Source organism: Haemaphysalis longicornis, unplaced genomic scaffold (assembly GCF_048455015.1).
Source record: "Haemaphysalis longicornis isolate Haplotype H1 unplaced genomic scaffold, Haemaphysalis longicornis Haplotype H1 scaffold_3, whole genome shotgun sequence".
NCBI lineage: Eukaryota > Metazoa > Arthropoda > Arachnida > Ixodida > Ixodidae > Haemaphysalis > Haemaphysalis longicornis.
In genome coordinates this window covers 7,163,640-7,189,296 of record NW_027526335.1, presented here as the reverse complement: position 1 = coordinate 7,189,296, position 25,657 = coordinate 7,163,640, and the positions used below count along the sequence as shown (strand labels likewise).

Below are 25,657 nucleotides of genomic sequence, written 5' to 3'. Positions count from 1 at the left end.
ACATCTGTGGCGCGCGCAGTATGCGCGCTCTCTCACGCCGCCGGTGGGCAGCGCTGCGTGCGGCGCAAGCGCGCTGTGCGCATGTGCAGCGCCCTCTCTCTCCGCGGTCTCCTCTCCGTCGGGCGCGCTGCGCATATAAGCGGAGTGCCGCCCTCAGGCCGGTCTCTCAGTCGACGGTCGTCCGCGCTACGCGTGCTCTCTCTCTCTCTCTTTCTCTCTCTCGCATTACCCGACGATTACTCACACAATTCGAGTAATCGACCCAACGGAAACGCACAATGGAACCCCCTTCAGCGTCGCATCGCACCAGGGTTCCCGCGAGGGGAGGTGGGCGTAATTTTTTTTTTAACCGGAAACAGCCAAATTGACCAGTGATGAGCGTGATTCTACTGGCAGTGTGCTGGTCTCGCTTTCCACATCCCTGGATTTGGGAAGCATCAAGCTCACGCCGCGGAGCCTCCGCCGGTGTATCTAGAACTGCGTGAGCCCTACGTTCCATATGCGTTCGTTCTTGAGACTCTATGCCCAGCTTTTGAAAATGGATGGTCAGATCCGGTTTTCGTTAAATCTGGACGTTTCCTCGCGGATTTTTCTCCCTTCCAGATCCGCTCTGTACACTGTCTGTCTGTCTGTAGCTCCGTCCGTCTGTCTGTAGGTCCGTCCGTCTGTCCGTACTGGTATTACCGCGTGTTTAGGGTTTCTCCTTTTGGTGCAGTGTTCCGCTGTGGGCTTTTAAAACTCACACGCTGACCCAATGACTTCCCTGCGGGTTTGCATCCACTGCCCACGACAACGCAGTGACCTCGCTGCTAATTGATGTGACAAATAGTGATATGTGCAGCGAAATCTGCAGTGAAACGAGCATGATTTGTGGGATGGCGGCTGTATTTTCGGTGTGCCTGCCAAGCGACGTCCTGCTGGCGGGTCGCTTCAGGAAAAGTTCGACCACTTCGGTCACTCCGGGGCGTATACGGCAGACGGTTGCGTTGCGACGAGCTCAGCTTGTGGAACGCGAGAGGTAGAATTTGTAGCTTGAATCGTGCACGCGCGATCGCGTAGCACAACCACGATCGCCGAATGGCTAGAGCGAGAGCTCTGGTGGACCTCCATGCACAGGACACCGGTGCGGTCTTCGTTGACGCGGCCGAACACCAGAGTAAACACACCACCTTTGCGGCTGCAGTGGTGGCAGCTACAACCGGTGACGTCCGGTCTTCAGCGTGCATCCGGGTCACCAGGACCCTGCACGCAGAGGAGGTGGCCATTACCCTGGCCATCGTGGATCCTCGGTGCACCACAGTGCTCAGTGACTCGAAGGCGACAGTGCTAAACTACGCGCAGAACAAGGTGTGCAGTGTCGCGGCGCGTGTCCTCCGTGCGGCAGGAGTGCGTGACAGTGCAATGTTCGTGAAGTGGTTCCCGGCACACATGGGTTTCAGTGTGTCCCACCGGGGCAACGCCAACCACAACGAGACGGCCCATGCCGCCGCGCGAGGACTGGTCGACCGCGCAGCGGCTAGTGGTGCTGGCATATCGGAGTGGCAGCCCCTCCAAGGCAACAAGGACCCCTTGACCACCTATCGTGAGGTGCTACAGTGGTACAGACTCAACAGAAGGACCATGCCGCCCCCGCATCCAGGGCTTACCCGAGCGGAGGCAGAGTTATACAGACAGTTACAGACTGACTCTATATTAACTCCAGTGCTGGCCATACATGTGTGTCCGGAGGTGTATGAGAGGGACATTTGTAAACTATGCGAGCGGGAGCGAGCCACTATGGCTCATCTCCTATGGAACTGTCAGCTAAGACCGCGTGAGGCCAGCGAAATCACTACGCTCCCACCGTAGTATAACGCTGCACAGAGGAGTGAGGACTACCACACCCAACAACTGGCCGTCCAGCAGGTTGCGGCGGCCCTCGAGCGGAAGCGGCCGGCGTGCGATGCGGGGAGTGGGGTACAATCCTCCCGATCCCGTAGAGCGCGGCCGGGTGCAGCCCGAGAGGCGCCGCCGTAACGACGTCACGGCCACGTCGCGGCACCAGGGCTCCCCGTCAGGGGCGCCCCACCGTCTGCAGGCCCAATAAAGTTTATTCTCTCTCTCTCTCTCTCTCTCTCCGCTACCCGCTGGCGTTTCTCTTCGCATCAAATCAGTCGGCTTTCGCGCCATTCGCCCGTCGGCATCGCTACGATGCAGCTTACGCCAACTGTCGGCGCATGCTAGTATCATGATGCACTACTTCGCTTCACCTCTCCTAGACGGCAGAACCATCCGTGTCAATGAAACTTTATCTGTGCTTGTCGTGCTCACGTCATTTCCGTGACAGATATTACGTTATCGAAATCTTGGTGTATCCGGGAATATAACACTTTCGTGTTAAAATTTTCCACGTCTCAAACAACTTTCCGTAGCGCAGCAGAAGAAACAGTGTCCGGCGACACTGGAGAAAGCCATGGATCTCTGAGCGCTCTTCTCTTACGGAAAAGGCGCGCGCAACAATGATTCACTTTCAAAGCACAACTGCACTGAGTGGTCACTGCCTTTTGAGTGAAATTACTGCTGATATACCAGCTGTACTGAGCCACAGGGGTTCTCTGTACTCTTTTGTTTCCTTTCAAGAAACCAAAAGATGAGCGGAATCGGAATGATGAGTTTCTTTGTGTTCTGTGGAAACAACAACATACTCGACTTGGTCCCATATCCCTACTAAAAATAGCACGCTCTAAGCTGTGAGGCAGATCAAGTGCATCTCCCAGGGCCTTTTTATGGCAGTAGTTGAAATAAACTGCGGTTACGACTCTTTCTTAGATCTCGGCAACTTTGGTGGCCATCCGCTCTGTCTGATACGGTATGAAAGCAAGCTACGCTCATTTTTTATGTTCCGTTTACCTCTTCTGTTTAAATTAAACTTCCTGTGTCATTTTCTTTTACTTTTTTTTCTGTATCCCTCACCTGGTAGTGGTGGTGTAATCAAACTTTCAGGGTTGGCAGCTGGAACTTAAAAAGAGAACTTAACTAAGACTTCAAGTTGGACTAGTTGGTCCTGCCGCGACATTGATCTAGCAAAAAAACTGTGTGAAGACAGGGATACAGAGAGAACTCACGAAGTTTTTTTTTCCTCCTTCCCCGTATTCACACTGGTCTTCGTCATGCAGTAAAGGAAAGATTGTTCACTTCCAACATGCTTGGTCAGTGTCTGAAGCATCGATGAGGCTGATTTATTAGTAATCCATGAGACTTCTTGGGCATATACGTTTTCCGAGCAGATCCATTGTGAATGTTTGGTCCCCCATGCAGTAGCCGTTTTAGTCTAACATTATTTAGAACGATGTACTTGACAAATTATACAGTTTATTTAGGGTTGTTATTTTTCGGGTTTTATATATACTTTTTAAAAATCAGGGGATAAAAACCGTGTGCTATTTTTCGAACTGATACTCGGGCACCAATTGGGATTTTTTTTGTAATGGCATTCTAAATTCGGGTTTTTATGGGTAAGTCTAAATATTTGCTATTATATACACTCAGTTGTTTTCATCAGAAGGTGTCAGGAGCTTCTTAAATTAAAGGGTAAAATTTTTTGTTTGTTTCAAGCATGTGATCGGGAGGACAACAGGGTTTTCTAGCAAATACTCTTGGCAATTCGGTGTTTCTTTGGAAATTAATCAGTAATGATGAAATTAAAGAGCATTGATAATGTCTTGAAAATGGACCATTTTATTCTCAAAAAGCAGGTACTCATTTTTTTACACATCCTTGTTTACATGCATTATCATCTGCACGCGCCACATGTCGATCTGCATTCGAGACCTGTCTGATCGTTGAACGTATCTCAGGCGGGAGGAAGTTTTCTCGACATCATCGCTTCGGTTATCTAGGCACAACAATGTCAGTGCAGAATTTACCATGGGGTAGCGAGCGGTGGGGTCATGCCAGTACTCAATGAGCTCGGAAGCTGTGCTTGTGGGGATTGCATCCAGCAAGTACTGGTTTAGAGCAGCGGATCCCTACTCAGAAAATTGTGCAGATCGCTACTTTGAAAATATCTCTTCGGGGAGAAACCGGGTGTAACCCGATTCTCCTGAAACATGTAAAATCGGGGTGTAAAAATCGGGTAAAACCCAAACGAACAACGCTACTTTTATTTAACATTCCCTGCAAAAACACTGCGCTAAATTGAAATTACGAAGATGAAGGACGGCGGAACACACGATGCACACTTACGAAAGCGCAAACTATCAACTGGCCTTTATTTTCCGACCCTATAGGACAACACTGGAAATATAAACATAGAAACAGAAACGTTCAAAACCCCGAACAAACCCTATCTGTGTTACGTTCTTGATGGTTGTTATCGTCACTTCACCTTTTGCGCGTTCTCACTCACAGCTGGCCACGCGCGCTCGTCGTCCCCTCTCTCTGGCTCACTGGCACACGGGGAACATCTTTCCGCAGAAGGTGAATTCCCCCCCCCCCCCCCCCCCCCGTTCCCCGTGTGCCAGTGAGCCAGAGAGAGGGGACGACGAGCGCGCGTGGCCAGCTGTGAGTGAGAACGCGCAAAAGGTGAAGTGACGATAACAACTATCAAGAACTTAACACAGATAGGGTTTGTTCGGCGTTTTGAACGTTTCTGTTTCTATGTTTATATTTCCAGTGTTTTCCTATAGGGTCGGAAAATAAAGGCCAGTTGATAGTTTGCGCTTTCGTAAGTGTGCATCGTGTGTTTCGCCGTCCTTCGTCTTCGTAATTTCAATTTAGCGCAGTGTTTTTGCAAGAAATAATGTACCAACTAGCCCAGAAGCGAGCTCTTATTAACATTCCCGTGAGAAATTAACCGAAGTGGTGCAGTGCTTGTCATCTTCCCTCTCATTCTTTTGGCTCTGCGTCAGCTAAGCTCCATAGCCACCTTCCCTTTTAGGACCATATCTGTGAGCACTGCTGTTTAATCACGTGATCTGTTTCCGCGGTTACAAGACTAATGAAATCCCTTCTTGTGGTGCCCAGGATTCCAGGATGTAGAACGAGTGACATTTACGCTCCAAATACATAATAAGGAAGATCTGCAAACTTAAATTTTACTGAATGTCGTTTAAAGCGTTTCTAAATGACACCAAAATCAGGTGCACAAAAAGCCGCCAGCCTTTATCTAAAAACAGATTACTTGGTACGGTTCCAGCCACTTCAGTTGTAATTGCAAACGGAGCGCTGTCATGCATTGAACGTTTTCTCTGGAGGCTTTTAATATATCAGGACTGAGTTTCGGAGCAAGTCAAATAAAGTGCCGGGGAATGGTGGAGGACTGAGACGGATGTCAGGGGCGAATCAATACAAGCCATTCTCAATCCAACTCTTCTTGTAATATTCCAACGTACACCTCTCTGAAACAGCCAGATACGCGGGAAAAACTGTTGATGTGGCAGATTTCATCGATAAAAAGCGGCTTCCCTAAATCCTCTACTACTGCCTTTAATAAAACTGCCAAAAGTCTGTCCTATACCGCATCCCCTCATTGCCTTTCATTCTGCTGGGGTACAGTCTTGGTAATACATACCGTGCTCTTGTGAAAAACTTTTCCCGGTTGCATAGGGGGAAATGAAGGGGAAGATTGTTGTGACTAGGACCACACCTTCCTTTGCATAAATTGTTTAGCTTTGTTCGGGAGAGGTTATTTTCCTTCTTTCCCTCTTCACCATTTCCTTTTTTACGTTTTTCTTCCATTATGGCGACGTTCCCGTCGGAAGCCGGCTTGGTTAGACGCTTGTGAGCGTCATCCTTGCAAGATTGTGGGGAGAATCCAAGGCGCCATCAATATATAAGCATCCTGTGGGGAGGAATACAGAGGGAGAATTGAAAGCGTAGCAGGACCTGAGGAAGGGGGATTTCAGTATCCATCTATCCGAATAAGACTTTGCGCTTTTCCGTGTGAACGGTTATGCATGCCGAAGGTGCTTGCGGCCACCGCAGTGCTTGTACATAAGCATACGTGTGTGCGTATAAAAGAGGACAGAATTTCCGACAGGAATGCATTAGAAAACCCCAAAGCTGCAATACATGAGCTTTGAATATTCCTTCCACGTCGCCTTCTTTACATATTCTGAGTTCTGTGGACTTTATTGTTTCTGAATGGCTTCCGGGCTTTCGCATAGCTTGAGAGCGAAGGCTGACCTATGGAGTAGAAAAGATGGAGAAGAGGCGGACCGCGTGGAGAAAAACAAAAAATACGCTGTGACGAAGAGCTTTCTTGGTGGCAAAAAAAGGAAAACTCCGAATATTTCAGTCTTTTGAGGACCCCGTCAGCTTTGGAATTCATGCTCGGCAGGGCAGCTCTTGCTCTTTTCTGTTTTTAAGCTTGAGGGAAATCACTTGGTTGTTGTTTGTGCTTACGCCGTCTCGCTTTTTGGAGAGTCTTCATCGTTTTTTCGCAATGCATCTGTCTCCTATGAATACGTATGCTTGTTAAGTTTTAAGAATGCTCCTCACGTTTTACTGCGGCCTGCTCTGGCCCATGCAATTGCGAGACTTACTGGTTTCTCTATATGCCTTCAGCATGACCAAATGAGTACAAAGCTGCCCCTATAACTGACTGCAAAGAAGGGCACTTCACATTATAATACCGCTCATTGCGCCTTCCTTCCAAACTGGGGAACAACGTATCGATAAAAATATATTTTGCTATTGATGAAGTTCTTATCACTTCAAAAAAAGTTTATGTATGCAGAGCCTGCAGCAAACACGGAAGCCACGTTGATCTATAGCGCTCGTACGCGTTACTCGCATAAAGTTTTTGGTGCAAGTGATTTAACGTAAAGTGCAACCAGCTTTTCCAAATACGAATCGAAAGACTTCGGCAAACTCAAGCCCCATCAGGGTTATAAAGGTCTATAGTTATAAGACACGCCTATGTGGAGCGCTACTAGTTGCACTATAAAATCTTGGGTTCCGCAATGCGAGCATTTTAATATTTCCATGGCTCCGGCGCAGCTTTTCTACGACCTTCAATGGACCCCAAGGTAACTATATTCACTATTGGGATATAGTGGAGGTAGTAGATGTAGTTAGTTGTTTTAGAAAAAGGGGTCTCTTAGTAGCTTTGCCTGCTCTTGTTAAATGACCAAAATGATACCTGGTTCATTTATAAATGAATAGTTGAAGTTGGCATTTGATTATAGCGTTTTACGCGTCGACGCTACACAGGTGATGAGGGGCGTAGTGGAGGGCTCCGGATTAAGTTTGACCACCTGGGGATCTTTAACATGCCACAAACTCTCAAACACGCGGCCGTTTTCGCTTTTCACCTCCGTCAGAAAAGCGGCCGCCGCGGCCGGGAGTCGAATCCGCGTCCTTAGGCTCAGCAGCACGCCTTGGCCGCTGAGCCACCGCGGCGGGTAAAAAGCTCGCTCTTACTCCCGCTTCAGCGCCAGAAAGGGCACAACATAGCTAAGTGAGCGGCTATCCACTCCTTCCCTGCCGAAGCAGAACAGGCGGTGTTCTGATTCCGCCGTTTCTAAGAACCTTTCGTTCGGCCGCGCTGCGGGGCAACAAACACCCTCGCATCCTTTCTCTCCAAGGATTTCCCGGAATATCAACCCCCGGCTGACTTCCCTCCTACCGACTTCGCGGCTAAAACTATACAACCTTCTTTCCCCCTCAATATCTTCGCCTACATACTCCCAGACCAATCCGCTTTCTGAATTCCACTTCTCTCCTCTCACCTGGGGACCTACCCCTATATAAATTTTCCGCGCCAGCCTGGCGAAGGTTTGCCCTGACTATAGTACCTAGAATATACTCGATATTCTAGGCACTATATATTCTAAAATATTCCAGGCACTCCACCCTGACGAAGGCAAGTTTTTTTTGCTGAAACGTTGCCAACAATCGTGGTTTCTACCTTGTTCAAAGTTTTATATATATATATATATTGGAAATGAGGGGCACGGTGAATTAAGACAGCATAAGGGTTGGCAGTCAAGAAAACCTCGGAAAGCAAAGGGGGGAATGCGGTAGTTCATAGAAACAGATAAACAGCTTTTTGAGTCAGCAAGAAAGTGATGAAAAAATGGCTACCACCCCCAAATGCAGGAAACAAAAATACCTTAACATAAATATCCGAGAAGGTGGTGGGGAAACAGCCCAGCCGGTAGCGTAGTGGCCATCGCACCAGACCGATATTCTGGAGGTAGTGGGTTCAGATCCCACCATGCGGGCATTTTTTCACCACTTTCTCCCTTGCCTATTTTAACAGCTTTCGTGTCATTCCGTGTTTTATTGGTATCAGTGTGGTATTTGTTTTTCGTTCTCTTTCGCCCTTTCAGGGAATGGGCATTGATCGTCGAAGCGTAATGCGCAAATTAGTGCTACCACTTTTGATTGCCGCCGCCAAAGGGCTGAATGAGATCCGTTCGCACTCTAATGAAGTAAATGGTGCTGACTCAGTGGAGGCCGTTTAGTCTGGAAACTTTCTGACGCGAAAGAAAATTACTGACGCAGTAACGCTCTAACGTGGATTTTTTTTTTTTTTTTTGTGGAGCTCTAAATAGATTCGTGCTGAACAGCAAAGAAGCCTCCAGGTTGATCAAAAAATATTAAAAAAAAACAGATGGTGGTGCGAATTTCAGGCCGCATAATTATGTATCTATCAGAATGACTGCTTGCAGTATGCTTTATTTAAAGGGAAGCTGAAGCGCTTTCCAAAAAACGTGAGTTAGAGGCACGTTTATATAGTTTCTTGCGCGCTGACTCCGAATATCACATTGAATTTTATCGTACATGAGTCGAACCCGCATTTATCTTGCAAAACGCGCTAGTCCCGTTTGAAAGACGCGCGCTTTTCGTCTTTGACTCCTCTGATTGGTTGCGCCCGTCATGACATCAAAGGAGGACACCCTTCGGCCGCGCGGGTTGACGGAAGCATTGGGAACCATCGCACGGCAGCGGCGCTTGCCTTTTCGGCAATTTAGCTTGCAGTTTAGTGTTCTCACATGACTGCAAGTTTATTTTCCAACTTCCCGTGTTGTTGGTTCAAGTATCTTGCAGCTTAAATTTCCTTTACACGACCGAAGAGCCTATAGCAGGAACTGTGGCGTCGGCTAGAGGGTTCCGTAAAAAAAATGGCTGCGTATCTGCTCCTTTCGTTGCAAATGCCGTCGAAAGACGATAGTCTTTATCGGCTTTTGCGAAGTAAATGCCTCTCTTCGCTTTCCCGCTCACCTCTCATGTTGTTCCTCTTGCGTCGCGCTCCTCCCAAGGTAAAGACGCCAAAGGTTTCCTTAAATCATTTTAAATTTCCCGCGTTCCACTGCTCCAAACCGGGTGTCTCGATGCGAACGCTGCCGTACGGCGAAGACGCGCGCTAATCGAGGCGCCCTACTTCAGCGTTTATAGAACCGCGTTTCCCTACTCCACGTGCGTTGCAAGCAGAACGTGGAACCTATCTAGTGGAACCTTGCGTAACTGTTGCCGGTTGATTTCTTAAAATGGCGCCAGAAGCTATGGTGGCGCGGGCGACAGCAGGCGACGGCAGAGTGAATTCTTTTTCTGCAGTTGATGAAGTATTTAATTTCGCAGATTCAAGCATGTTTGATTTTTTTATAAAGGAACACTGCAAATATCACTTCTGTATTGATTTGTTGTCTCATATTTGCATAATGTCTTGTTCTTCTTCAACAATGTTGACAAGTATGAACATTACACCGGACATAGACGGGTAGATTTAGCTGTGACTATATAATACTATTGCGCAGGCATTGTTCTGCTTTGGCCGGGTGGCTGAATCGGGTCACAGACAGACAGACGGACAGACAGACATACAGACAGACCAAAATTTCTGGGTTTAAGTAGCCCAAGAAAGACTACCGTCTTTAAAAAAATCCCCGCACCTCCCCGAGGGGGATTGTGAGGATGCAGAAATGCATTGGGTGCACCGATGAGTGTGATGCGATTAATGGCGAAGAGAGAGGCGAGAGTGTGAGCGTAATCATTTATTTTTTTCTTTTCCCACACCCGTCATTTCCGCTTCGTTATAGAGAAGCGTCTTCGAGACCACGTTCAACGCAACCGCCAACTGCAGAGGATCGTTCACGTCAAAGTCGTCGGGAATCGTTTCGAACTCACCGTCAGCATCATCGACGTCGTCTTCCTGTGGTTCCTCTCGTTCGCCGCCGTCATCGAAGTGATCGAGCCGACTCCAATCGACCCAAACGGATACAGCGGGGTGTGTTCCAGGTGCTTGAGCCAAGCCAGAATGTTGGCGCGCTTCACCAACCCGCGCTTGTACGTTGCCGGACTCATCAGCCTCCGCTTGATGTGAACGTCGAACGCAACGTTCTCGGGTACCATGCGAGGAAGGCACCGCACAACCTTCGATACGTCGATGGGCACGTTCACCGCCTGTCCCTTGATTCCAAACTGCCCGTTGCCTCGAGTCAGCCGCCTGATGCTCATGAAGGGGAGTCGAGGCGCGATGAGCCGCTCTTCGACCGGGTTCAGATCGGGAAGATGCGCCGGCCGAGGAGGATAACGGCAGCCAAAACTCATGCAGCCCTCCTCTTCGCAGCTTTGTCTTCTTCTCCTTCTTCTTCAGCGGTTCCCCTGCGGGAAGATGACGATGGTGGTTGAACGCGAAGCTATGTCGTGATGGATTGTTTGGTTTGCCAATCCCTAGGAGCATCATGCCACAATCATCATCAGACGCGCTGCGCATGCCGGCCAAGGGATGCACGACAACCCCCGACTATAATGCATTTCTGCATAATATTTCTGAGTTAGGCAACCAGCATAGGGGGTTTCTATTCCTTATGTTAATATTAGGTACTGCCTGAACTGTTTGTTACTATATACGCAACCATTTATGGCAAATATTAAACGGCGTTTTATAACTAATCTACCAGCGAAAAACACGTACAGGACCGCGCAGAAGTAAACGGAGCACGGGAGCGGTGGCCGAACTGCATCGCTGCGCCGCGTATGGGCGCCGACGGGTACCATGGAGCGCCGGTCAAAGAGTGTGTTCGCACTGCCCCCGCCGCCCTGTCTGATATGTTTAATCGCCGCTCTGCTGGCGTGTCAGGCTCGGCGACAAGGTCTTCAAAAGGCAGCGCTGGGCTATAGAGGGGCGATGGTTGCATTGCCGCTCGCAGGCATCAGCGGCGATCGAATCCGCTGCTCATGAGCTGGACGAAGCTGCGCGCGCCCGGAAACGTGCCTTGTTGCGCGCTGTAAAGGGCGGCATAGAATTGTGGGCCGCTGCAGTTTTGCATAGCATGTCATTGCGATATATTTCATTGTAAGCCGGCAACAAAATTGCCATGTACAATATAGAAAGCACCCCGCACGGGGCACCTTGAGCAATCTTGGTGACGGTACTGGCGATACCGCAGACCCCGAGCCCCCAAACATAAGCTGCATCCAACCGTGGCGATGTGTTTATAGGTGGAGGGTTAGAAACCACGAACGGTGGCCGTCGGAGCCTTGGTCAAGCTCCGGCCGAGCTCCGGGACCTCCGGGAGGGAGCTCCGGGACCTCTTTGACTACCAGGGTAAGGTCAAAGGAGAAAGTACCCCCGTCTCCCTGCTTTTATACTGTGATATATGGTTTCCAAATTTTCTAAATCCAAAGATCGGCCCCCTAAAAGGGGCCGCACCGAAGTATCCTTTCCTCCGTTGCCAACGACGAGTTTCCCAAAGCCGGACAACTACGCTAGGTTTTTGGTAATTGAATCTGTTGATGCGTCATACCCCCTTGCCACAAAGTCTGTCTTCCTGATCTCCAAATTTCTTGAGGGCATTGTTGGTCAGTCCTACAAAGCCAAAAAACTCAGAACAGGAGAAGTTCTTGTAGAAGTAAATAACAAGCAACAAGCTACAAATCTCTTGATTCAAACTCGCATCGCAGATCTCGACATCAGGGTCACACCCCACCGCAGCCTTAATAGCTCCCAGGGTGTGATATCTGAGTCAGATCTGATGAATGAAACTGACACCGATCTGTTGGAAGGCCTTAAGGACCAAGGTGTGACAGCAGTGAGGCGTGTCATGATTCGTCGAGATAACAAGGAAATCCTAACAAAACATGTAATATTGACTTTCGACCATTCCACAGTTCCTGAATCAGTAAATGCAGGTTTCATTCATTGCCCCGTCAGGCCATACATCCCCCCCCGCCGGTGTTTTAAATGCCAGCGGTTTGGTCATGGCACTACCGCCTGCCGTGGTCGACTAACATGCGCCAAGTGCGCACAACACGATCATCCATCTGACAACTGCCCATCACAAACCCTCGTCTGTGCTAACTGCCAGGGACCCCACGGTGCCTACTCTAGAACATGCGAGAAATTCAAGCAGGAGAAGGAGATCATCAAGGTGAAAGTCACTGAGAACCTTACCTTCCCAGAGGCGTGAAAGTGGTTCGCCTCTTTCCCCCTGGGGAGGTACGCCGACGCAGCTCGCCGGGGGGCGGAGCGGCGTCTCATTTCCACAGGGACCCAGTTCAGCGAGTCTGACCTAGTCCCTCCCCCCCCCTGGGTTGCCTCTGGCAGCCCAACCCGCCATCACGCCGCTTGCTGAGGCAGCAGCGGTTGTGGTGGCAACCTCTTCCGTCGGGACCGGTGCCGCTCCCGCCTCTGTCTCCCCGTCCTCCAGTTCGTTGGAGGGTACCGAGGTGATGGACACCACGGGCCCCGCACCGGTTCCCACCGCCACCGCACCGCCCGTGCCACCTCTGGCGCCCCGGACGCCCTCGGCGGTGGCGGCTCAAACGAAGGGCTCCCGAGGGGGAGCCAAGCCCGGGGGGCCCGGTCCGTCGGGCACCCCTCGGACATCCGACGAAGAGATGGATGTCGGGCCGTTCCTGCCTGCAACGCAGCGCAAGGAACGCGTCCCGACGCCAAAGCCTCCCGACAAGCCAAATAAGGCGAGAGTCACAGCCCCGAAAGACGACACATAAACAAACACACACACTCCAGTAGCTCTCACACTAAATAATGGGAAGAGAAAACATAATTCAATGGAACTGTAGAGGCCTTCTTAAAAATCTTGACGATGTATACGAACTACTGCATGCTAATCAGCCAAGTGTAATGTGTGTTCAGGAAACACATTTGAATTCCAAGCACACAAATTTCTTGAATAGTTATATGGTCTTGAGAAAGGACAGGGATGGCTGCACACACTCTTCTGGCGGTGTGGCCATAATTGCCCGGAAATCCTTAGCCTGCCACCCTGTCACTCTGAACACTGTCCTCGAGGCTGTAGCAATCCGTACAATAATATTTATTAGGTTGATAACGGTATGCTCCATTTACATTCCTCCTGATTTTGCACTTCTGAGCTCTGATTTCGAGGCACTGGTTGACCAGCTGCCCGAACCATACATACTAACAGGCGACCTTAATGCGCACAACTCTCTTTGGGGCACCTCCAGAACGGATGCCCGAGGTCGCCTGATAGAGAAGTTTCTTACATCCTCCGGAGCATGCCTTTTCAACAAAAAACAGCCTACATACCATAACTTAGGACACAATACATACTCGCATCTTGACTTGGCGATTGGTTCCGCAGTTCTAATTCCATGTCTTGAGTGGGGTGTGGACACAGACCCATATGGTAGTGACCATTTCCCCACTTCCCTAACGTACATAGGTAAAGGCCCATGCAGTCCATCTTCCCATAACAGGTTTAATGAATCAAAAGCAAACTGGAGCACATTCACAGAAACATCTAAACTACACCACACAAACATAAAACACCTACACGTGGAGGAAGCAGCCCAACTCGTCACGGCACACATACTCGACGCCGCCGAAAAGTCTATGCCCCAGGCCTCCAGTGCGTCCCGCAACCCAAGGAGGCCCTGGTAGAACGAGGACTGTAGGCGGGCGCGAGAGGCCCAGAACAAGGCGTGGGGTGTCCTTCACAGGTACCCCACGTCGGCTAACTTAATTTCTTTTAAAAGAGCAAAGGCCTTGGGAAAGCGCGTGCGCCGTGAGGCAAAACGGGATAGTTGGCGCTCCTTCATAACATCCGTAAATTCATACACAGACACACGCAAGGTATGGACACGAATACGTAAACTTAAAGGACAACATACACATAGCCTGCCCTTGGTCAGCACGACTGGGGACACACTAGAAGATCAGGCTAACACACTTGCAGAACACTTTCAACACGTGTCAAGCTCTGCACACTACACAAACACTTTCCTGAAACATAAAGCCTCCTGGGAAAAGAAGTCCCTACGCGACAACAACAAATCACAGACTTCTTACAACTCCCTGTTTTCACTACATGAGCTGAGGGCTGCTCTAAGCACGTGTAAACCCTCAGCTCCAGGCCCAGACAACATTACATATACAATGATACAGCACTTACACGCAGACACTCTTGTCACACTCCTTCACCTTTACAACAAGATATTTCTTTCGGGGCACATTCCAAAGTCTTGGAGGGAGGCCATAGTTGCAGCATTCTTGAAAGAAGGGAAAGACTTCCTCTCCTGCTAGCTATCGACCCATTGCCCTGACCAGCTGCCTGTGCAAGCTTCTCGAGAAGATGATAAATCGCAGGCTCGTGTACTTCCTTGAGTACAACGGTCTTCTCGAGAGCTGCCAGGCAGGCTTCAGGGCGGGGCGATCAACGAACGATCAACTCGTAGCTCTTGAAACATATATAAAGGATGCCTTTGTGCATAAACAATTTTGTCTGACGGTGTTTTTCGACATAGAGAAAGCCTATGACACCGCTTGGCGGTACGGTATTCTCAGTGACCTAAAGTCAATCGGTGTTGCGGGCAACATGTTGAACATCCTTTGTAATTATATGTCGGAGAGAACCCTTCGCGTCAGAGTTGGTCGTGCACTGTCAAATGTTCACGTGCAAGAAAATGGTGTGCCGCAAGGTGGAGTGCTGAGCTGCACTCTCTTCATAGTAAAAATGAACTCTCTTGGAAAGGCACTGCCACCTACAATCTCTTATTCCATGTATGTAGATGACGTGCAGATATCCTTTAAATTGTGTAACCTGTCCATCTGCGAACGTCAAGTCCAGCTCGGCGTCAAGAAACTTACCGGCTGGGCTGTCAAGAATGGCTTTAATCTTAATCCCGCGAAGAGCTCTTGTGTTCTATTCTCCAGGAGGCGTGGCGTCCACCCGGACCCAGACATCACTCTTGCGAATGTGGCAATTCCTGTGAACAAGGAGCACAAGTTTTTAGGTATTTTATTTGACGAAAAACTTACATTCATCCCACATATCAGACAGCTCAAATGCAAATGCTTAAAAAAAATGAATATTCTTAAGGTCATCTCACATCAATCTTATGGGGCCGACAAACAACTCCTGCTGCGCCTGTACACAGCGTTGGTGGGGTCTCGACTCGACTACGGCAGTGTCGTGTATGGGTCGGCTACAAAGACAGCACTCAAAATGCTTGACCCCGTGCTGCATCTTGGCCTTCGCCTCTCATGTGGCGCATTTCGCACTAGCCCTGTTGAAAGTCTTTATGTCGAGTGCGACAAATGGTGCCTAGGGCATCAGCGGGAGTATGTTGACCTGTTGTATGCATCCAAGATCGTGTCTCTGACCAACCATCCTTTTAATCCCATCATGAACGATACATCAAATTTACAACTCTTTTTAAACAGGCCATCTATTCCCTTACCGTTCTCTCGCAGAGTTAGGGAGGAGGCTTCTGCACTCAATGTCCCCCTTTCAGACACGCACAAGACACCCATTCATAATCTCATCGCACCATGGCATCTTCGTCCTGTATCATGCGACCTGTCATTCACTCTTGTAGAAAAAAATAGGGTACCCAGGAATGCAATTTTGCAGCACTTCCTGTTCCTGCAGGACAAGTACAGGTGCGCAGAATTCTATAGCGACGCGTCCAAAACTGGTTCTACTGTCTCTTGTGCAGCGCACGGACCAAATTTTAGAGTTATTAAAACAATGAATTTTCACAGCAGTATTTACACCGCGGAAGCGTATGGCATTTTACTCGTTTCAAATCACATCCTCGAACATAAGATTCCAAAGTCCATCGTCTACACAGATTCTCTAAGCGTTGTGCAGGCATTGTCATCAGGAAGGTCATCTAAAAACTATGTTATCAATGCTCTTTTCAAGGTACTAATGACTGCATATGCCTCAAATCTTCAAATAACTATGTGCTGGGTACCAGGGCATTGTGGAATCCCTGGCAATGAGGCCGCCGACCAAATGGCTGGTGATGCTGCTCTCATTACTACAGTTGACATTACAACAGTACCTTACACCGACCTAAAGGCACACATCAGACGACAGCACATACTAATCACATGCAGAGCACTTGACACAACACGACACAAACATTTCCCTGAATTATACAGACGACACATTCCTTTGCACCCATCATATTTTTTAGCCGACGAACCAATGTTTTCTAGTCAGCGTGTTTTTAAGTTTTTAGCTGAGGTGAACTTTCTGCAGCTCTTGTCATATCACGTGTAATCATCCTGGCCCTATACACCAGCCATCTCCATTGTCTTTTGTCTTGCATCACTTTTACTTTTAGTCACATGTTTTAGTATTTACGGTCTCATCACAATTCAGTAACTTCTTCTTTGGCGCTCTTTGCCCATAGTCGGCCTTGCGCCAATAAAACCCAACTATCATCATCAATATAGAAAGCACATTCACAGACATTTTCGTTGTTCGGAAAAAAATCTCGCTTACAAGATTTCTTCTTTAATTTTGAGTTTGTCCCAAGTTATTGCTGCCGGTCAGTCAAGGTCTGTTCTGACGAAAGGGAAATAAAAAATATCCATGCGGTGGAAATTCTGTATTAGAGAACACTGTAAAGAATAGGTACAATCGTTTCCTGCTATTACAGCAGACCTCATAGGGCGCATATTTTGTGGTGGCGACCTTCCCGTTTCGCCCTTTCCCACTTGGCCCGTTCCCGTTTGAACCCATTCCCATTTCAACCTTCCCGTTTGTTCCTTCCCATTTCAACCCGGGGCGAAAGAAGATTCCCGTTTCGTATTTTCCTATTTAGCCTGTTCCCAGAATAACGTACCCAGTTTATGAAACGTTATAAAAAACATTTTCATTTTGTTTTTCATTTACTTCCGTTTGTTCATAGCCGCTGCGATAGCATGCTCAGTACATCCAGAGTCCATGAATGCTTTTCAAACCTGGGCTTCACTTTTTGAATCTAGAGACGACGACATTTGGTTACAATTCAAGTCATACCAATTAAGAAATCTTTTAATCTTTTAAATTAACAAAGCCTAACAAACGAATTAACAACTAACAAATTAACTAACAGATCTTCTAATTTAACAAACAAATCTTTTAAATTTACAAACATATTAACAAATAAACTACAAATTAACAAATAAACAAACACGTCGCTTATGAAAACGAAAACAGTGAAATACCTAAATGCACTTAACTAAATGTATTTAGGTCGCGAGGGTCACCCTGCGTCTGCCCTAGTTTACTCTTGTTCGGTCGACTGACTCTCGTCTCTAGCTTCCTTAGATTCACCCCCAAAATATCAGGCACTTAAGTTTTATTGCATTAAAACGGCGCCATCATGACCGTGTCCCGAAATAGTATGAGGAGGAACTACTAACACACACGATCAACCAAAGGTTTATACACAAACATATATTTTATTTACACTCTAGAGCTAACTTTAACTCAAGCATCAAGATATTCTTCAAAGGACGAGTAAATAACTAATAAAAACCAACCGACCCATAGCAACTCCGAGCGCTGGCCATCGACCCTCGGGCGGCCTCTATAAGTATTGTTCCTACGACGCGCGCCGAAAAATGCTCAGCGCCGAAGGAATTTCGGCCTTTGTCAACCAGGCGTGTCCATTACAAAAGGAGCTTTCAGTCCCTCGTCACATATATCCATCGTAGTGTTGACACTGTAGACCAGTTGCGAAGTCGAACCTCACTGCGTACCTTGGCCTGTGCAACTTTGCTAAGCGCCGCGGCGGGCCTTTCTCTATTCATCTCTAGCCCCACGAATGACGCCGCGTTGAGGGTAACCCCACCGACCAGAACGCACCCGCTCTTTGCATGCTGTAATGCGGTAATTACCCCCGGCAACTAGAGAGACCTTCCGCCGGGGTCACAAGGTACCCTCGGCGCCGTATAGACCTGAGACAACAAAGGTGCGGCTCGCCCCAAAGGACCTTAACCACCCTTCCCTGGCTGGGATTATTTTTATCGGCTAGAAGCGCTCCGCGCTTTCCAAGAAAAACGACGAAAAGCGGAAAGCTCTTCCGCGGCTGCTCCTAGCGCCCCTTGAACACTTCAGGGATGCCTGCACAAAGAAGCCGTGCGGGCTTTTATGCAACAACAAAAACGCCCTACGTTCTCGCAAAATGTGTAACTGACTGATTTAACACATTCAATCGTTATAATGCATATCCTTGTTCGGACCCCTTTGCGTTCGGACCCCTTTGCGTCTATTGCATATCTCTGTCTTTTACTTATTTGTGTTGGGCGTTTTTAAACTACGCCAACCAATACTGATGTGTTTTTATGTTCACTCCTGTATGATCCCGACCAGGCCGTAAAGTATCGGTAAATAAATAAAAACATCTGTCCATTACTCCCGTAGGATAGGCATTAGTAGCCAATTCTCAGATTTCTGCACATGTTTTTGCCTTTTTTAAAGTCTCTCCTACGGACATCTTTCATCTATAGATCTCTCGAACTCGACGACAAAGCTACGCTCCAAACAATTAGCATAAGAGCGGCTGATAAATAAATTTCAGCCGCACGTACGAACACCAACTGCAGAAAAATCCAATACGCGCATTACTCAGGTTATTGGCTATCTTTCTAGTACACTTTTGCCGCCACAAATTTTGTGTCAAGAGGGCAGTATCGGCCTAAGGCATTCGGAAACTTTTAGCGGCCGGAAATATCGGTCGATTACGGAAAATTTGGTGCATACAAGTTTTTAGTGCACGACCCATTGCTTGTAAGCACATTTTGGGGAACAGTTTCGAAGACGGTAACGCATATTTTCAGAAATTCAAATGGGTTGGAACGATGCGGGTTCAAATGAGAAGGGCGCTTTGGGAGCGGGTTGTAACGGGAAAGGCGTTTTGGGAACGTGCTGAAACAGGAAGCGCCTAAACGGGAAGGTCGTTTCGGGAACGGGCGCACACGGGACGGATCAAGCGGGAAGGGTTTTTCGGGAATGGGTTCAAACGGGAAGGGGTCAAACGGGAATAGGTTCTTTCGGGCTACACCCTCTCGCTCGCCGTTGCCGGCTCGCCAGGCCTCTGCCGTGCTAGCGCGTCGATGACCTGCTGGACGGCCCAGTGCTGATCTTCCTGGTTTTCGCTCCCTGCGGCTGCTTCCAGTCGCGTTGGGATCCTTCCTGACTTGGCGGTGGGATCCTTCCTGACCTCTCTTACTAGTCGATATAAACGCTTGGTGCAATTCCACAGGATGTGCGTGAAGCTTGCCGTCATGCCTCGGCAGACTTTGCACATGTCGGTCGGGTGCATTTCAGGGCACATGGGGTGCATCAGTGACGGGATGGGTAGCGAGCCGGTCTGGAGCTGTCTAAATAAAACGGCTTGTTCTCGACTCAACCCCGGGCACGGGGGTGGGAGAGTTCTGTGAGCCAAGTGGAAAGCCTTCGTTATTTCGCTGTACTCAGTCATACGGTCTTTCGTGTTGAACCACGTCGGAAGGCCTGCCGAGGTGCGGTCCGTGAGTGCTCGCGCCTCGGCATGTGCCCTCTCGTTGTGGTTGTCGTTGCGGTCCGACGCATTGCCTGCGTGTGCCGGGAACCACTGGATTCTAACTTTTCTGTATTTTTTGGTAACCGTGTGATGTATGCGTGCCGCTTCCTTTGCTACTGTGTTGAAGAAGGGACCAGGAAGAGCCAAGACGCCCACGGCGTACCAGAACTGGGAAGAAGCGTCCTTCCTCTTTCTTTATTTCAGTGCTACTGCGCCGCGCGCACTTCATCATGCTCTACTTCTATGACATCCTCCCCGGGGCTCTTGGCGAGCTCGAGAGGGTACAACTTTTGAACAGGACGGCTCAGGAACTGTCCATTCGGGATTCGGACTTTGCAAGCACGAACTATGCCGTCACGACCGGGATGTGTTTTCGCTATGATTCCTGTCATCCAAATTCCACGTGAACCCTTTCCTTCGATGAGCACGACGTCTCCGAGTTTAACAGATATGGTCTTTTTAGACTTGACACGATGGAATGATGACAGTTGAAGAACGTAGTCCTTTGTCCATCGCGACCAGGAAAGGTTTTAAGAGTTGTTGGCGGTAATACCATTTTTTCGTAATTTCTGCAGGATTCTGTTCACACAGTTCTGCGCACAGTTGGTAATGATGTTAAACGTCTGCCGATGATAAAGTGAGCAGGTGTGATGACTTCTGGCTCGTTGATGGAGCTTTCCACGAAAGTGAGAGGACGAGAGTTTACGACTACTTCTATTTCGCACATGAGTGTGCCCAACTGCTCTTCGGTTACAGATGCCACGTTCAGCAGCGAAGTTGCGCATTTCGTGAAAAGAGCAGAGTCTGTACAGGGAACGCAGCTCTTTGCCTGCGCGCTTGAACGTAAGGTTGTTGTCCGAATAAACTACACTTGGCAGGCCTCTTCGAGCAATAAACCTCTGGAAAGCCTCTAACCTCTAAAGGGCCCTGGCTGGATCCCGGGTTTCGGCACCAAGATGTGTTGAAGAAGGGACCAGGAAGAGCCAAGACGCGTACGGCGTACCAGAACTGGGAAGAAGCGTCCTTCCTCTTTCTTTATTTCAGTGCTACTGCACCGCGCGCACTTCATCATCCTCTACTTCTATGACAGCTACCGTGCCCTCGGCGTAATTTCTTACTGCCTGCCTTTAATCACACAACACCGTGTGACAGTCGTGGTTCGAGATGGCCAGGGCGATGGCCACCTCTTCTGCTTGTTCAGACTTGGTGCATCTCTCGCTAGCGGCTGTCCGCAAGACCCCGGTCGTCTCAACGACGGCTGCTGTGAAGCCGTTCTTCAGATTGGCGTACTCGGCCGCGTCCACGTAGCGTGCGTGCCTGTCGTTGGCGTGCAGGTCGATCAGGGCCTTGGCCCTCACTGTCCTTCTTCCCTTGTTGTGCTCGGGGTTCACGTTCTTGGGTATTGGGTCCACCCGGTGTTGCGCCGGATCTCGTTGGGAACGGGGAGTTTCGTTTCAGTCCTGTCTGGGTATCCTATTCCTAGGTCCTCCAGAATCTGTCTCCCGGTCCCGGTTGTAGACAGCAGCTAGAGCTGGGCGGCGCGTTGTGCCTCCGCTATTTCCTCGAGCGTGTTGTGTACTCCCAGTTGCAGGAGACGAGTGGTGCTCGTAGTTTCGTACAGCCCCAGTGCTGTCTTCTACGCTCTGCGGATTAGAATGTTTATCTTGTCTCGCTCGTACTGCAACCACTTGTGCTAGGCGGCTACGTACGCAACGTGGCTTATGACAAACGAGTGGACGAGCCTGATTAGGCTCTCCTCCCTCATGCCGCCTCTTTTGGATGTTACTCGTTTGAGTAGTCGCGTTGCGTTTGGTGCTTTCGCCATGAGCCGGGCGATGGTGTCGCCGTTTCTTTCACTTTTTTCTATTACCATGCCTAGTATTCTAATCTTGCTGACCTTTTGGATTACGTTGCCTCATCTAGTTGTGATATTCATCTCCACGCATTCTCTTTGGCTGATCTTGGGTTTGCGTTTCCTCATGGGAGGATATACCAGGAGTTCCGGTTTGTTCGGCGAGCAGCTCAGTCCGGTGCCTTCAAGTTGACCCTCAATTGCGTCGAACGCCGCTTGTAGTGTGGACTCGATGTGAGAGTCGCTGCCACCTACCACCTACACCGTTATGTCGACCGCGTAGATTGTATGTCTGGCGTCTTCGATGCTCGCGAGCCTCTGGACCACTCCGATCATTACTAAGTTGAAAAGCATCGGTGAGATGACAGACCCTTGTGGCGTGCCAGTGCTGCCGAGCTTCTTCTCTTGCGTTTGAAGGTCGCCTGATCGTAACTCGGCGGTCCTGCCCGTGAGGAAAGCTTTGATGTAATTGTAGGATCTTACTCCCCTGTGGAGCTTGGAGACCTGGGACAGGATCGCCGAGGGCTTCACCTTATCAAAGGCGCTCTGCAGGTCGAGACCCAGTATCGCTTTGTTGTCGTCGGTGTTGCCGTCGATGATTAGGTGATTAAGCTGTATCATTGCATCTTGCGTGCCGAAGCGCTGTCTGAAGCCGATGTATGTCCCAGGTAAAGGTCCTCCCGTTCAAGGTAATCTTGCCACCTATTGAGCAGGACGTGCTCCAGAAACTATTTCTGCCGAACTTCGAGTTTTGTCTGCTCCCATTCTGCTCAAAGGCTACCTCCCGCATGTCTTTTACTCCAGCTCATTATCCACGTCGCTGAACCACGCGAAAGACAACTACGCACGAGAAATCAGCTCCAGGATTGGGCCCAATACGACAACGGTGGGTGTTTTCTCATTGTCGGGTATGATGTGTCAGGCAATGCACCGACTTGGAATGACCACAACCTCTGCTGACATGTGGATTGACTTTGTGCTTGTATAATATCATCATATGCCGTGTCATTGTCAACGACTGTGAAGTCAGCTGTTCGAGACCCGCGAGAGACAACCGTAACTGGTGATGCCCATGGATGAACTCATGGAACAACTGCTGGAAAAATCGGGAATTTCTTTCTTTCCTCAGTTAAACAAAAAAATTCACATTTCGGTAGTTTGAAACACCGAAAATGCACGCTGGCTATGAAGCGCCATAGTGGAGGGCTCTGGACGAATTCTAACTGCCCGGGAATCTTTAATGTGCGCCAAAATTTCGACACATGGGCGTTTTCGATTTTCAGTTCCATCTGAAGAGGGACCACTGCTCTAAAAATTGCTTCCTTTGGCTCAACAGCACAACGCCTCAGGCACTGATACCTGGCCTGAAACGGCTACTCGAAGGCTGCTTTACGTAGAAACATTTGAAGAATCGACGCAGGGGTGGTGTACAGGCGTCTGCGCAGTAATAAAATGTGAACTCGAAGAAGTATCCAGGAGTATATACAACCATTCTAACCTGAGTAGGGGTACAATCGGGGAATGCTGAGTCATATTCGTAGGGAACGTCTGCCTCTCTTTGCTTACCCACATAGAATGCAAGGTATGAAGGAGCTTTGAGAATATTCTACGGAGAGAGAGATAGAGAAAGGAGAAAGAGAGAGAGAGGAGGTAGGGAAAGAGGGAAATGGAACTTTATTATGTCCCCTACTGGCCGACGCAAGAGGACGAGAATGAAGAAATTTCTCTTGGGAACCAAAGCGTATATCTTGAGCCATGGTAGGGCTCACTCCACATTGAGTCTGTCATGAAGATTAAGTCTTGTGAAATCACTGTTAGACTGCCCTTCTGTCTTCAGACTGCCATAACGCTTGTTCAGCCCCAGGCCTCAAAGACCGGGATCCATGATTTCTACCCTTTATTCTCCAGCTTAACACAGATTTATTTATTTATTTATTTATTTATTTACAATATACTGCGGTCTTGAAAAAGACCAAGCAGGAGAGGCACAAAAATTAAGTGGAAAACACACGTAAGCGTGATAGATGAATGATAAAAACAAGCGTACACAAAATACAAGAAGATAAGTACATTATACAGAGATGTATAGATGAGCTTAAACACAGGTTAACACGACCTTCAGAACAACGGAGATGAGTATATCTCCCTATTATACAAACACAATTGCGATAAACAGTAAAGCAAGTCGAGTACAGACTACAGTACAGACAATATGGCACGCTCAAAATGGCAAATGGACTGAGATGTGAAGACCACTTCAGGCAGTGAATTCCATTCCGATACTGTACGTGGAAAAAACGAATTCTTGAACATGTTTGTGCGGGCTCGATACGGAAGCAAATTGTGCGTGTGCCGATGTCTCGTGGGGCGCGATTGAAATGGCTGAATGTATACCGATGCATTTACCTTTGTGGAACCAGTATAAACAGCAAACAACAGTTTCAGCCTATCAATTTTTCGTCTATCTTCCAGGGTTGAAATGTTGTTCGCCAGCATTAGAGAAGTTGGTGAGTCAGTGGTCCTATATTTGTTGAAAATGAACCGTATAGCGCGTCTTTGCACCATTTCAAGCCGGTATTTATCTTTTTTAAGGAAGGGGTCCCATCCAACCGAAGCGTATTGCAGTTTAGGAAGTATTATCATTTTGAAGGCCAGTAATTTGACATGCGTTGGTGACGCTTTGAGTTTATGCCGTAAAAAGCCTAACTTGCGTGTGGCAGATGCGCAGATGTTTTCTATGTGCTTTGACCACGACAGAGTATTGGTGAACGTTATCCCGAGGTATTTGTACTGGCTTTTTTCTACCACTGGTGCACCATTTATTAAATAAGAAAACTGAAAGGGTTGTTTTTTGTTCGTTACACGAAGTAGAACTGTTTTGTCGGCGTTCAAGCTCATACCCCAGGTAGCGCACCACTGACCAATTCCCGTCAAACTGCTGTTTAACAAAACTTGGTCATCGGTGCCCGTGATTTCCTTGAAAATAAGACAGTCGTCTGCAAACAACTTAATAGAAACTCTCGGGTCAATAGCAGATGTTATGTCATTGATGTAAATTAAAAAAAGAACCGGTCCCAAAACACTGCCTTGTGGAACGCCAGATGTTACTCCAAGTCTTTCAGATGCGCACCCGTTGACTTCCACAAACTGTGTTCTGTTGGTTAAATATGATTTGATCCAGTTAATTATAAACGCAGGAAGACCCAAAGAAGAAAGCTTAGTGAGTAGTTTATCATGGGGTACGCGATCGAAGGCTTTGCTGAAGTCAAGAAAGACTAAATCTATTTGGCTAGATGAATCTAAAGCTTGTGCGATTTCATGAGTGGTTGTAACAAGTTGAGTAGGGGTAGAAAGGTTTTTGCGGAACCCATGTTGGAACTCGGAAAGGACGCTGTTTGTTTCCAGAAATTTGTTAATAAAAGAGGCGATTATGTGTTCCAAAATTTTGCAGCAGGTTGATGTTAGTGAGATGGGTCGATACTTTTCCATTTTCAAGCTATTTCCTTTTTTAAAAACAGCCACAACGCGGGCTAGGCGCCAATCATCAGGCAAGACTGAGTGGCGCAAGCATAAACAAAAGATGGCGGTCAAAATGTGCGATATCGGCTCGGCATAACGGCGCAAAAAAGCATTTGGAATTAGGTCTGGCCCTTCTGACGACTTTTCATTTATATCCAGCAGAAGTGCGAGAACGCCTTCGCACCCGCCGCGGTGGCTCAGTGGCTAAGGCGTTGCGCTACTGAGCACGAGGTCGCGGGTTCGATTCCCGGCCGCGCGGCCGCTTTTCTGATGGAGGCGAAAAGCAAAAACGCCCGTGTGTACGAGATTTCGGCGCACGATAAAGATCTCCAGGTGGTCAAAATTAATCCGGAGCCCTCCACTACGGCGCGCCTCATCGCCTGCGTTGCGTCGGCGCGTTAAACCCCACAATCAATCAATCGAGAACGCCTTCGCAAGATATAAAGTCAGGATCAATATCAGTCACATTCGTAAACAGCCCGTTGTTTTCCGTCTGGGGAGAGAAGACCGAATGAAAATACTCGTTCA

At 48.5% G+C, this 25,657-nt stretch overlaps 1 protein-coding gene and 1 pseudogene across 1 annotated transcript; both read right to left on the bottom strand.

The window, feature by feature from the left end:
- Nucleotides 1-19,251: 19,251 nt before the first annotated feature.
- LOC144173794 (uncharacterized) lies at nucleotides 19,252-19,953 on the bottom strand (the record flags this gene model as incomplete). The annotated part of the gene is made up of 1 exon (XM_077702053.1): nucleotides 19,252-19,953. A coding segment is annotated over one exon (702 nt), but the record flags the coding sequence as incomplete, so codon positions are not given.
- An 851-nt stretch (nucleotides 19,954-20,804) lies between these two features.
- Nucleotides 20,805-22,231, bottom strand: LOC144173793 (uncharacterized; annotated as a pseudogene).
- Between the last annotated feature and the right edge of the window lie 3,426 nt (nucleotides 22,232-25,657).